Consider the following 14472-nt stretch of genomic DNA (forward strand, 5'->3'; position numbering starts at 1 on the left):
TTTTTAAGTAATGCTTTTCCTAAGGGCTACATTGAGATAGAGATTGCAATTTACATTACGAGCTGTTTGTTTATAAGTGATTTTCATATAATTTAGTAATACGAACACACAAGGCTGTTGTCTGTAGTTCTTCTTGGCATATTCCATTAACAAGGGACTGATAAAGGTATGGAAGCAGCAGCATCAAGCATAGCACTATTTGTGGCCTGAATGCCTGTGGTAGAAACAGCATTGAACCACCACATTTTCCCAGTTTGTCCAGACTCAGCCACCTACTGATGCTCAGCTTGAGTTTGCACTTGAGATAAAAATCTATTTGCTGTCCTTGAGCTGAGTGAACATAATGGGAAGTGTTAGGAGTAGAAGTAAACAATAGAGAGTCAACATGGAATCTACATGAAGGAGGCTAAAGGTCTGTACTCTATATTCCCTTGGTACTAGCCCATGGTAACCTTATGGGATGACTATACAGGAGTCAGTGTGTATAGCTGAAGGTATATAACAATAGACAGTACCAAACAGGAGAAACCTCCCTCTGAGCTGATGGCCAGTGTAGTCTAAGAGACTCCCAAAATTACACAGATGATTGTCACAGCCCTAGATTGCCTCCCAGAACTTGAAGGTAAGACCCTATTGCTGAAGACAGGGCATACTTTGGATACAGGATTTGGAGCAGTGGAGCTGGAACTCTCCCGGAAGCTGCCTCCCCTGAAGGTTAGCTCTTATAGCTTTGGCGAGCTGCTAAGGGAGAACATCAATCAATGGTCCAACCCCAGCTTTAAGGCCTAACAACCACAACAATGACTGGCATAGCAAACTGTATTGGAGGTAGAAGTGGCATTTTTATCTTGGGGGTAATCAACAGCTACATAATTGGACTTAAAGCTCACTCAATGGGAGGAAATTCATGTGTGGTACTGTAAACATAGCTAAATACACATGACTGGAGAGATCATAGATCCAAGAAAACCCCAAGACAAATGTAATTTTTTACTATGTGCAAAATATGGCTCCTTATTTAGAATACTTAGACAAGTATCCCAGTCACCACTCATTAAAGAAGCTTCTTTTGCAACAGATGGAGATTATTACAGAGTCTCACAGAGATGGTCTATGAAATGCCCAAGTCTAAGTGACACATCTACAATGCAACCTCTACACCTAAGGCTCATAGAACATAGTGGAACAAGGGGTAGAGAGAACACTAATGCATCTCTCAACTCTCATGAATGATGCTCCTTCATGTAACAGAGGGCCATGAACACAAAAGGACACAAATGGCCAAAGTGTAGAGAATAAGAGTTTGCAGAGTGTGGGTCCTTGGGCAAGACTCTAATATTAAACTCTACCCACATAGGGCTCAAGGGTCCATGCAGAAAAGGGGGCAGAAAAGTTGTAAGAGCCAGGGAGGAGGTGCAGGACCATATGGAAATAGAGTCCTTACAGGCTCCTGGGACTTCACTCATGTAAATCTACAGCAATGATGTCAGCATGCACAAGAACCATTCAAATTCAAGAAGAAAAACCCAGCACAGAACTGTGGAAATGGGCAGCAGGCCCCAATCTTAGCTGAAGAACTTTTGGTAGCTGATTACTGCTAGGTGAGGACAAGCTGATCTTCTTAAAGGGAGGGACTTTACATAGGATGAACTTCCATTGAGGGACATCTGGGGACACTAACTTGGCTCAGTAGGCCTTAACACAAATGACAGAATGCATTGATTCCAGTGCAGGAGTGGGATAGTGCCAATGGGAAAGGGAGTATAAAAATGATTAAGATGTTGTGCATGAAATATGCAAAAATTCAATAAAAAATTTACAAAAAAATTCTCCAGCAAAAGGACAGGCCTTTTCCTCTATGATGGCTGTCTTCATGACTAGATAGCTCAGACAAAGATAGCACATTTTTTTTTACCAGGGAAAACTGTGCTGTTTATTTACTGTTCCATATGTCTAAAATAATATCAGAAAATATCATTACATATTTGTTTCTACCCTTACATAGCCCATCACTTGTGTGTTTCTATCTTTTTCATTTATCTTTCATATATCTTTTCTACTATAAAATAGTGTGTTATTTGGGCAGGGACAGGAAAGGAGTTAAGATAGGGTTTATTGTAGCTGAGGCTAGCCTCAAACTTGCTAAGAGTGATTTTGAACTCCTGATTTTTCTGTTCCCATCTTCCAAGTTATGGGATTTAGCTGTGTGCCACCACACCTAGCACTAATGTGATTTTAAATTGCAATAATTCATCCCATAGATTATTTATTGAAGTTTGAGGAATTTCATTCTGAGGTTCTATTTTTGCTCTTCTAAAACATTTTGGTGGCAATTTGTAGTTGAAATAATAATGGAACAGTAAGATGGTTCAGTGTAAGAAAGTATTTGCTGTGGAACTTGATGACCTGAGTTTCATCCCCAGAACCTCACAGAAAAGCTGGATGTCATAGCTGGTGTCTAATCTCAGCCCCAGCACTCACACAGAGGTCAGATGGGAGCTGGAGATACCAGAACCAGCTAGAAGACCATTAACACAGTGCAGTCACAAAATCACAATAACCTGCCTCAAAACAAGGTGGAAGAGAGAACCAACCCCACTTAGCTGTCCTTTGACCTCTACATGCACATCGTGGCATGTGTGTGGCAGTACATACACACAAACATACACACACAACAAAATACATAAAAAGAATGTTTGGGCTGAGAGAAGATGCAGCCATTAAAGGCTCAGGCTCACAACCAAAAGAGGGAATGTTTTATTGACTTTTTGTACAAAATGTATATAAAATACATATGTATACATACTTTTATAATTACTGTGTGTATAATGCATGTATCACTGTATACATTTAAGCATATATGTTTTATGCATATGTATACATATCATTAATTTGATGGTTGGATACCAGTTCATTAGCATTTTCTAGGAATTTGAGAAAGAGTGAAAAATCAGCTGGAATCATGCTGGAAACTGAAGAGCACTGAAGATGTTTAGACCTGGCCATTTTTCAAGATAACCTCTTACAGACCACATTTGAACTTGAAAATCTTGTCCACATTATTTCAATCCTTATGTGTAAGGAACCTTTGACTTAGTCATCATTATCCACATTTTAGTGTTGGGAGCGGAAGCTGAGGGGGTAAATGATCCAGGTTTGAACAGTAGCTGAGATTCAGCAATCTTGTAAAATGATTTTGGTTAAGATAGGCTGTGATTGACTACCACCTTCAGTGAATTAGATTGAAGCTTAGTTCATATTTTGAAAAGCACTGGAAAAATATATTTCTACAGTTTGAATTTTGATGAACACTCCCACTACATTGAAATTTTTCTTAAATAAAAATCTTTCCAACAAAACACTTATGATTGTCACTTTCCATTTTTTTTTTCCCTTTAGATAAAATTTTAAAAGTAGAGCTGGTGAGGTGGCTCAGCAGGTAAAGGCACTTGCTGCCAAGTCAACTACCACATGCATGCTGTGGCTCTTATACATGTTCTCCCTCTCTCTCTCTCTCTCTCTCTCTCTCTCTCTCTCTGACTCTACCTCTGTCCCCTCAGGGCAAAAAGCTTCCTCTTTGTTCCCCTACCCACCAGCTGAGGTCTCTAACTCTTCTTTTGCTTTCCACCTAATCCGTTGCTATGGGAACCAAACACTCAAAACCTCAGGGTCTGATGCCTTTGGCCTGCTTACTTAAATCCTTAAAAAAGCTAGGATTATCTCACACTATCAGATCAAAACACCTAAAATTCTTGTGCACCATTTCCTGTAAATAAATAAAAATTTAAATTTATAAAATATAAAACCTTATTGATATTTCTCATGCCCTAACCATCTCAGGCTCTCAGTTGCTTGTTGTCATTATAGGGAAGCATGTTTAACACCTGGAAACCCATGTGGGTTGTACTGTTAGAAGATGGAATTGAGTTTTATAAGAAGAAAAGCGACAATAGCCCCAAAGGAATGATCCCCCTGAAAGGAAGCACTCTGACTAGCCCCTATCAGGACTTTGGCAAAAGAATGGTGAGTTGACATCACTAACTGCAATGACCTTTGTGTCACCTACTGAACTTGAAGTCTGTCTGCATGTGAGCAGTGCTTCCTCCACAAGTAGCCTCTTCTTTGCCAGAATAGGTTTGAATCAACTTCTCTGTTTCATGATGGGCCTCAGACCTTAAAAGGGGTCATTTCTAATGGAATATATTTTGATTTACAGTTTGTGTTGAAGATCACTACAACCAAACAGCAGGAGCACTTCTTCCAGGCAGCCTTCCTGGAGGAGAGAGATGCTTGGGTTCGGGACATCAAGAAGGCCATTAAATGCATTGAGGGAGGCCAGAAGTTTGCAAGGAAATCTACAAGGAGGTCCATTCGTCTGCCAGAGACCATTGACTTAGGGTGAATATCTGTGTTTGCTCTCCCCACCTTTTAGTTTTCCCTTCTTCTCCCATCTCTTATGTCTGCATCCACTCTGCTGAGCTGACACTGGCTCTTGATAGAATATGATGCTTACTTGACCCTGAAGAAGTGATTGCAGTGTTAAGGCCTCGGAGCTGAGGAGAAAGGCTTGTAGAGTATGGAGAGGAGAGAAGAGAGGAAAGAAAGAAGAGAGAAGAAAGAGGAGAGAGAGATCAAAAAAGAGGAAAGAAATTAGGGAAAGGAGAGAAAAAGAAGGGAGAAGGGCAAGAGAAGAGAGAGAGGATAAAAGAGAAAGAAAGAAGAGAGGGAGAGGGAGATTGAGAGAGCGGTTAGTCTTGAAAGCTGCAGAATCTTTACTATGTATCTAAGCAGACAAACTTCCAAGTTCAAATTCACGCTTCCACTCAGTCAAGAAGGGCTAGTCAGGATGAGCACTTACTGCAGATGGAAGCTGACTTGATTACTAGCTTCTGATGTAGGCTATTAATAGCTTGGGAACTGCAGGTGACAGCTGTAACATGAAGACTGTCAGGGAACCTACTGAAAAATCTCACCCCTGATATGGGCTGGGAATGGAGCTCTTCTCTGATTTTGTTCCTTTCTCCAGGAACCTCTTTCTTTTTGGAAGTTTTGCTTTTTGTGTTAAGCATAGCTTGAAACGAGAGACACTGGAAAGAACGCTGGCACGCTGGCTACTTTTGCCTGGCAAGCATTTTGTTTACATGAGGAGGGGTTAAAAGGAGTCTCTGAGAGGGGACAAGAAGCATACTTTCTGTACAATCAACATGAAGCTTGACCTGTCACAGGGGTAAAGGCTGAGTGTAAATCTCCATGAGGCTCAGCAGCCTTTCTCACTTTAGCAGTTTGTTGGTAAGGACTCAAGAGGAGATATCTAATGTTGGCTCCAGACATCATGTGACCACATATCCTGGTCAGGGCTGTCAAAAGTAAATGAGAATGATGCTCAAACTACATGCACCCACAGGATGGATGAAAACTGGGCTTTTGTTTTGTGATTTAGAAACTATCTTATGCAGCTAATTTTGGTTTATTTCTCCAGGGGTAAAAAGTGAAAACTCACTATTTTGCCTTATCTCATCACTTTCAGAAGAAGAGTTAAGCTTAGAAAAACTTCTCACTTTGTTGGAGGCAAATGTCTGCAACAAATGTTCTCCTGACAACCTCCTAAGAATTGGGAGACTATGTTTGTTATCTTTCTACTGCTTCAACAATGCCTAAAATAATCAACTTAGAAAAAGGGAAGATTATTTTGGCTCATGTTTTGGAGGTTTCAGACCATGCTTAGTGTGATTCATTGCTTTAAGGCTCCCAGTGGTTGTGGTAAGGTAGCACACCATAGCAGGTATGCATAACATAACAGATCTGTTCACTCCGTGGTTTGGATATGAAAGAAAGTTTGGCATCCCATTATCTCCCCAAGGGTATGTCTCCCAGTGACTTAAAAACTTCCATTAGGATCCATTTCTCTCTCTCTCTCTCTCTCTCTCTCTCTCTCTCTCTCTCTCTCCCTCCCTCCTTCCCTCCCTCCCTTCTTCCCTCCTTCTTAGAGCTAGAGAAAGATGCTTTGGGCCAAGAAAATGGCTAAGTAAGTAAAGGTACATGCTACTAAGCTGTGGTATTCTAATTTTCTCTCCTCTCTCTCTCTCTCTCTCTCTCTCTCTCCTCTTTTTCTCCATGTGTATATGAGTACACCTGTGTGGGGGTGCATGTGTGTGCATGTATGCATGTGAATATGGAAGTCAGAGGTTCATTTTAGTTACCTTCCTCAATTGGTCTCCACCTTATTTTTTCAACAGGGTCTCTTACTGAATCTGAAGCACACTGATTCAGTTAAATTAGCTGGACAGCTGGCCCCAGGGATCTTCCTGCCTCTGCCTCCCCAGTGCTGAGATTACAAGCTGCTATGTTGCTTTTTGGATGCAGGGGAACCAAATTCCGGTCCTCAGTCTTTCATGTCAAGTACTTTACTGACTGAATTATTCCCACAACCCTGGGCCACATTTCTTGACAGTTCTGTCACCTCTGAATAGCACCAAACTGGGAACCAAGACATTAAAGTACGGGTCTATGTGGGACCTGCCAGGTCCAAATTATAGCAGGGACTTTAAAGGTCTGTATTCTTTCCTAGAAAATTTGCCATAGGAACTCTTAATCTTTGGCACTTAACTGAGGGCAACTTTCTATGTTAAGCACTAGGAATTAAATGAACAAAGAGTTTGCAGAGCACATGATTATGTATGTTGGAATGCTATGCTTTAACTACTCTTCTGGCAGAGAGATTAGGCTCAGTGGCTACTCCAAGGAATGGGGAAGCTTGTGCTCATGACACTCCGTTCAAGATGGAAACTCCTGGAGACAAGTCACCATTCTGAAATCCTCCTTGTCACCTCTGTTTTTATCTCTGAACAGTGCTCTGTATTTGTCTATGAAAGACCCTGAAAAAGGAATAAAGGAACTGAATCTGGAGAAGGACAAGAAGATTTTTAATCACTGCTTCACAGGTAAAAGGTCTTGTAATTCTAAAGTGGAGCAACTGGGAGGGAATGTAGAGCTCTTTCTGCTCTTTGTGTGACGTGAGAGAATGGAGCGCAGTGGATGCACAGGATCATGGAGCAGACTGAGTTCACTATGAGAGAACCCAAGGTTAAAGGAACAAGACGGTTTCCTATGGAGATTTAGGTGTAAGATCTAGCCCAGACTTATTTTCTGTTAAATGTGTTCCTGAGTCCCAGAGTATTTTTCATAAACTCTTCTTGAGTTCTTCCCATGGAAGCTCACAGTAGGTTTGAAAACTCTCCATGGGTGGAACTTTCATGGGAGTCAGGGTGACCTCAGCTGGGAGATGAAGACTGAGGCTGAGAATAGGATGCAGGTAGTGCTGACATGTGATAAAGGGTCAGGTGAGAGAGACTGGACTGAGGTTCTTTCAGGCTTCAGCATACCTAGTCAAATAAACATTGACTCAAGAGTGAAAACATTTAAAATGAAGGCCCAGAACAGATGCAGCTGAGGCTGAAGGTCACTTAAACTCTCTGAGTTTTAATTTTCTCAGTTTTCAAATGGAATTGGTAATTAATACCTCTTTTGCAGGATTGCCGTGAGGATTAAAGGTAGAAACACTGTATCACTTACTTAGCTTATCTTTGTAGAGAAAAAAAAGTTGTAAGATTTTTCATGTGTAGAATTCATGGAAGGCTCATTGTCTGACATTCTTGCTTCTGCCTCGGGTGGAACACACCTGCTACTCTGGCTTGGGCAACCCAGGACAAGCTGCTATCTTGGTTGTCATTGGCTGGCTTTGTAAAGAACCTACTGTTATGAATGCAAAGCTTCATTGTATCTTGCTAATACGCCAACTGATTGATTAATTTCATCCTTTTTGCTATCTTGTCTTGAGGTAAAAGCTTAATAAAATGGCCACTGACGGTTCATTAGGTATGGTAATGAACACAAGTAATGTAATTAAGTTTTAACTGAGAACACACATCTCATTATGTTATTTTCTGCTTAAAAACGTGTAGTGTCTCTTCATTGACAGATTTCTTGATGTGTCATCAGACCCTGCCCATTGCCCTACAATTTCCTCCTCTTCCTGATTCCTTTTGCCTTCTTTTCATCAACTCTACCTGCATTCTCACAGAGCTTGTGCATGCCTGTGTGACTGCGTATACTGCTGCCTCCTTTCCTATGCTGGATGCTTTCTCCTATCCCAAATATTTGCAAACTTTGCTCTTCAATTTTTAAGTCTCAGCCCAGTTATTTCCTCTATAAATCTTTTTTTTATGACTGTGCATGGCAGCTCCGCCTTTACTCTTTCCCTTTTGACATTATCTGACTCAGTCATTGTATCACAGTATCGACTAATAGCAGAATTCTACAATTTCAATGCTTACTTTTCAGTCTCTTTAGATTCTTTGAATGAATCTGCCCACTACTCATTTAGAATCTAATAGATGCTCAATAAGTGTTCCTTAAGGGAATAAATATATGAGTTAGTAAAAATGATTTCTTTTATGTGTTGCTTTTTCAAGCAGCATGTAAATTTTTTTTCAAACTTTTATGATTCCTTTGTTTCCTAGTACCTGTCTCATTAATTTTGTCTTTCCTCCTTGGAGTGACAGGGAAGATGAGTCAAAATGGATATTTGACTGCTCTGGAGCCAGTGTGTGGAGTCAGTGGCTTGTGCCTTGGGAAATAGAGATAACTCTCCCTCTGATGTTTGTATCCAGGTAGTGGTGTCATTGACTGGTTGGTTTTTAGCAATTTGGTTCGGAATCGCCAGGAAGGCCTCATGATCTCATCGTCACTGCTCAGTGAAGGGTACTTACAGCCTGCTGGGGACCTGTCCAAGAGTGCAGCAGATGGAATTGCTGAAAACCCTTTCCTGGACAACCCTGATGCTTTCTACTACTTTGTAAGTGAGAAAAGCTACCTACTTGTTCTCTCTGAAGCAGGTCCAGGGCAGATTTTTGATGGATTTCAGTTCGTAGCCAATTTCAATGCAAAGAGAGTACTGTTGGTTGAAGTGGCTGGAGAAGAGGTCAACCTGGGATAAAAAAGAAATAATAAGCTTGTGAGATGGCTCAGCAGATAAGGGCACTTGCCTCCAAGCCTTATGACCTGAGTTCCATGCACGGAACCCACATGGCAGAGGGAAGGAACTAACTCCTACAAGTTGTCCTCTGGCCCAACAACCCTCTGTGGCATGCCCACGCATCCACATTCATACAAACACACAGATAATTAAAAAAATGTTTATTTATGGGGCTAGAGAGATGGCTCAGCGATTAAGAGCACTGGTTGCTCTTGCAGAGGACCCGGTTTTGGGTCCCAGCACCCACATGGCAACTAAGAACTCTCTGTTACTCTGCGGGTATCACATGACATGGGTGCACTTAAATATATGCAGGCAATATGCTCATACACATAAAATAAAATAATAGATAAAATATTTTAAAATATTTATTTAATGTATATGAGTATTTTGCCTGCATGTATGTATGCACTATATGCATGCAATCCCCATGGAGGCCAGAAGAAGACCCTGGAAGTGGAATTACAGGTAGTTGTGAGCCATGTGGGTTCAGGTCCTCTGCAAGACCATCCAGTGCTCTTAAATGCTGAGCCATCTCTCCAGCCCTAATAAATAAAGAAGGAAATACTATAAGCTGTGAAGACTTGAGACTCATAAAGTCTCTACATTAGCACTTTTAGACTTAACAACCATTCCCCTCAAATATTACCCTGTCTAAGTGAATCAGTTTAAAGGAACTTACTTAAATTGTTTTCTTTAAATTCACTATCAAATTCTTATTAGCTTAATTTTTGTTCTAAGCAATAATTCATTTACTAAAATGTATTAGGCTCTAGTTATCTTTATTTTTGTTATAAGCAATAATTCATTTACTAAAATGTATTAGGCTCTAGTATACAACAATGTTCTCCTAGACAAAGGAGATACAACCATAAAAAGGCAAAAATACAAGGCCTCAAGCAATGTCCATTTTAAGAGGGCCATCTATACATAAAATCATGTGTGCTAAGCTGGTTGTATGCTTTTAAATAATACATTTAAGGGGCTGGAGTGATGTCTCAGCAGTTAAGAGCAATGGCTGCTCTTGCAGAGGACCTGGGTTCGATCCCCAGCACCCATATGGTGGCTACGAATCATCCTTAACTCCAGTTCCAGGGGAATTCGAAGTTTTCTGACCTCTGCAGCATTGCATGAAATAGGTACACTCACATACATACAGGCAATACACTCATACACATAAAATAAAAATAATAAATTTTTAAAAGTCCATTTTAAAAAATATAATACATTAAAATATGCAGCTGTGCTTAGGCATACCACTTCCTCCAACCATATTTTGTACTTCATATGTTACACTAACTATAGACTGGGCAACATTGTATTAAATAACACTAGCCTAGTTTTGGACCATGCAACCATGGATTTCTAGGGGAATTTTGACACTTTTGTTTCTATTTTGAATCAGAATATAGAAGTTAAGAAATCTACTTTAAAAAGACCCATAAAGTCTCTACATTAGCACTTTTAGACTTAACAACCATTTCCTCAAATATTGCCCTGTCCAAGTGAATCAGTTTAAAAGAACTTAAATTATTTTCTTTAAATTTATTAAAAAAAATTTAAAAACCTTATTTTAATTTTTATGTGTATGAGTGTATTGCCTGCATGTATGTAAGTGCACCTGTGTTGTGGAATGCCCACAGAGATCAGAAGAGGATGTCAGATTCCTCCAGAACTGTAGTTACAGATGCTTGTTAAGCACCATGTGTATGCTGGGAATTGAACCTGGGTCCTCTGCAAGAGCAGCCAGTGCTCTTAACTGCTAAGCCATCTCTCCAGCCCCAAGACCCATCCTTCTTATAAAAATGAATATCCCAGACAGATCTTCATTTCACTTTGGGGGAAGTTCCATTGTCAGTACTTTGGTCTATAAATAAAGGTCACTAAGGTGTCTTCTCAGAGACTCCTCCTCTGTGTGATTTGTCATTATCTAACAGCTCAGTAAATCCTAGATTACTCCTGGTCTCAGGGGTTAGGTTGGATACAAGCTCTTGGGTTTTTCAAAGCTGGAGAAGGGGCTGAGTGGTCCTCTTGGTGATCATAGTAGAGAATGTTGTATATATCTTATACATTAATCACTCTGATTTTAAAGGTATGGCCATGAAGTTCCAAGAGAAGGAAAGCTTTGAAGGGAGAAATGTGTGTGGTGAATAAGATTGAGCTAGACATAGAATAGAGCCTGGAGAATCATAGAAAATCAAAAGATCTGATGAAGATCACACTTTAATGTGATATTGAATGAAAGAAACAAGATCCAGAAGCAAGAAAATGAAGGGAAAAAATAGCAAACCCAGGATAACCTTTAAACTTCAGAGTAAAATAGCAGCAGGAAAAGGAAGAGCCTGTCATAATGGCTGGCAGGGAGGAGCCTATGGACACACAGAAGAGTAGTATGTCTAAGACTGGTAAGATCAACTGCTGTTTGATTTCCCAATAGCCAGACAGTGGATTCTTCTGTGAAGGGAATTCCAGTGATGATGATACGATTCTGAAAGAAGAATTCAGAGGGGTTATCATCAAGCAGGGATGTTTACTGAAGCAGGTGAGTGGCCACCATAATTTTCCTTCTAGCCTTCCCCCTTACCAAGCCTTTTAGTCTTTTCTAAGTTACCAAATGGGAGCTGGGGATGGGGATGCATGATCAATCAGGGGAGTGTTGTGTGTTCAAGGACAGCCTTGACTACATAGCGTGGCTCTATCTCAAAAGACAAAACAAAAGAAACAAACAAAAAAGAAAAAATATTAAATGGTATTTAGGTTATTTGACCAATAATCAACAGAAAATGAAGTCAATAGAGTGAAAGGTAGACAAAAAGTTAAGTAGATGATCAATATAGTGTTAGGTTAGGAGTTGGGACAGACAGGGAGGAAAATGCCCCTAGAGATAACAAAATGCTTCCTTGATAATATCACAAGACAAAAAGGTTTTTAAAAAATTTTTTATTTAATATTTTAATTTCATGTGTATGAGTGTATTGCCTCCATGTATGCAATGCCTGCAGAGGTAAGAAGTGATGTCAGATCCCCTGGAACTGGAGTTATGCTACCATATGCATTCTGGGAATCAAACCCAGGTCTTCTACAAGAGCAGCCAGTGCTCTTAACCACTGAGACATCTCTCTAGCCCCAGACAAAAAGTATTTTAAGAGAATACTGCCCTTTTCTTTAACAGGAAGAAATAAATTGTGTGAGATGCCATTCAAAGACAAAGATATTTCATGGTAAAGTACTTCAAAGTCAATAGAAAATAGGAACAATCTATACCCATATGAAAATCTTTGCGGGTAAACAGGTTCTGTTCCAGACTGGAAAAGCCTGAGGAGACCCAAAACTAGGGCATGTCTGACGTCAGCTTCCTAAGACTAGTAGGCTGAAGCCAAATCCAATCGAGGGCATGGGAACAGTCTGGGGCATTGTGGGAAGTACACTAATTTCAGTTGTCCACAGTCAGTCAGTCTTGAAGGCAAGAGCTGAGGTTAGCTGAAGTGCTGTAGATACGTCCAGGTGCCAAGGCACATGATGATAAGAGATGAGAGAATACAAGGGCTGAAGATCAACAGGGAAGCCAAGACTAACATTTATAATAGGGAGAAGCAGCAAGAAGACATGAGAATATCCAGGGTGAAGCAAACTGCTTCTAGCACAGGATGTTATAGACGGCAAGACAGTGTTAGAAGGACAAGACCCCTTGTCTTTCTGGCTGTGCTGTGAAATTAAAAAAAAATATTGCTAGTTAGGACCTGTCTGCTAAAAGGATATTTGTGTACACTTGCTTTTTAAATTTCTTTGAGAATTTCACATATGAGTACTGTATTTACATCATTTCTATCTCTCCTTTCACCCCTCTAACTCCTCCCACCCCCCACTGCCTTTCAATTTCTTGTCCTCTTTTTTAAAATCTATCATTGTTACATATGCATGCATATTATATACTGTGTCCATTCAGTGGTGCTCATGTCTGCATGTGTTTAGGGCTGACTACTTGGTACTAGACGACCTATCATGGAGGTCATCCCTGGAGAAAACTGATTCTCCCTCAGGTCTTTCCTCCAAGACTGACTGTGTTATTTTTTTATTTTGTTGATTCCTTCTGTAATTCTATATTGCCACCAGCCATGCCTTGAATTTGTGGATCAGACAAACTCAATTTTTTTCTTTACCCTACTGGGGGTTGGATACCACGTCTTCATGTCCTAGGCAGGTGTTCTATAAGTTGATTACAATATCTAGCCACAAGTTCTAATCTTGAAATTACCTCTTAGAAAGCTGAGTATAAAGAGTGATAAAGGGAAATAATACCTGAGCTGGACTGCAATAATATCTGTGCAAAGCACCCAGTGTGAGACCTTGAAAAGTCAAATTTTAGTTGAAGGAAAGGGAACTTGCCTGTGTATTGAAGGCAAGGGGGAATATAAGTGAATGGCTTGGGTGTTTTCTTTTTTTTTTCCATTATCTAGGCTTTAGTAGATGCAGGTTATCCTTAAATAACCTAGTTGGGGTACACTTAAATCCCACAGGGAGCAATAAAACTTCTCTCTAGCTCAATTAAATTAAAGTCTCTGGATTTTTTTGTATGTTTTTATTCAATTTTTTGTGCGTTTCATAGAAAATATCTTAATTATCTTTATACCCTCTCCCCACATCTGCACCCCTCATAACCCCCTCACTGGATTTCATGCCTTCTGCCATATTTGTTAAGGCCTATTGAGTTGTTTGTGTACTAAGATGACCCTTATTGCAAGTTCATCTCTAGAGTCTAGTAGTAAGCCTAGCCAGAGACTCTCCCCTAAAGAAGATCAACTCTCCCTCACCCAGCAGTAATCAGCTGCCAATAGTTCTTTGGCTAAGGTTCAAGTCTGATGCCTATTTCCCAAGTTCTATTCTGGGTTTTTGTCTGCTTGAGTCTGCATGGGTCTTGTGCATGCTGACACCATTGCTGTAATATCATATGAGAAGGTTCCCACAGGCCTGGAAGACTGTTTCCTTATGATCATGCACCAACCCAGGCTCTTGCAATCCTTCTGCCACCTCTTCTGCAATGGTCTCTGAGGCATGGGTTGGTGAGGTTTCATGTAGGAGTTCTCTTTAGGGACACACTCTCTGCTGGCTCTTATTCTCTACATTTTGGCCAATTGTGGCCTTTTGTGTGTCTCCTTAGTACTCTGTTGCATGAGGAAACTGCTCTGGTGAAAGGGGAGAAATGCATAATATTCTTTCTATCCCCAGTTCTACTATGTTCAACAAGCCTTAGGTACAGAGGTTCCATTGTAGATGCATCACTTAAGATTGGGCAATTTCGCTCTGCTTCCCTGGGCCTGCACCACCGGCTAACTCTCCTAGCCTGCACTACTATCCTCAGGCCTCTTGGGGTAAGTCTATAGTGCAGATCTCTGCGCCGGGACTCCCTAAGCCACATTCACCCTTCCATCCCTCCCACC

The 14472-nt window shown here is 40.5% G+C and overlaps 1 protein-coding gene across 4 annotated transcripts in view; it reads left to right on the plus strand.

Annotated features, from left to right (window-relative positions):
* Positions 1–14472, plus strand: part of Plek (pleckstrin) — a 141568-nt gene that overhangs the window by 106269 nt on the left and 20827 nt on the right. For all 4 annotated transcript variants that reach the window (XM_029563931.1, XM_029563932.1, XM_008833832.3 and 1 more), the window contains 5 exons: positions 3868–4023; positions 4217–4398; positions 6850–6941; positions 8670–8854; positions 11472–11576. In XM_029563931.1, the coding sequence (XP_029419791.1) occupies positions 3868–4023; positions 4217–4398; positions 6850–6941; positions 8670–8854; positions 11472–11576 (720 nt within the window). The remainder of the gene's footprint in view (positions 1–3867; positions 4024–4216; positions 4399–6849; positions 6942–8669; positions 8855–11471; positions 11577–14472) is intronic.

The sequence above is a fragment of the Nannospalax galili genome, unplaced genomic scaffold (assembly GCF_000622305.1).
Source record: "Nannospalax galili isolate Female #2095 unplaced genomic scaffold, S.galili_v1.0 scaffold576, whole genome shotgun sequence".
Lineage (NCBI taxonomy): Eukaryota > Metazoa > Chordata > Mammalia > Rodentia > Spalacidae > Nannospalax > Nannospalax galili.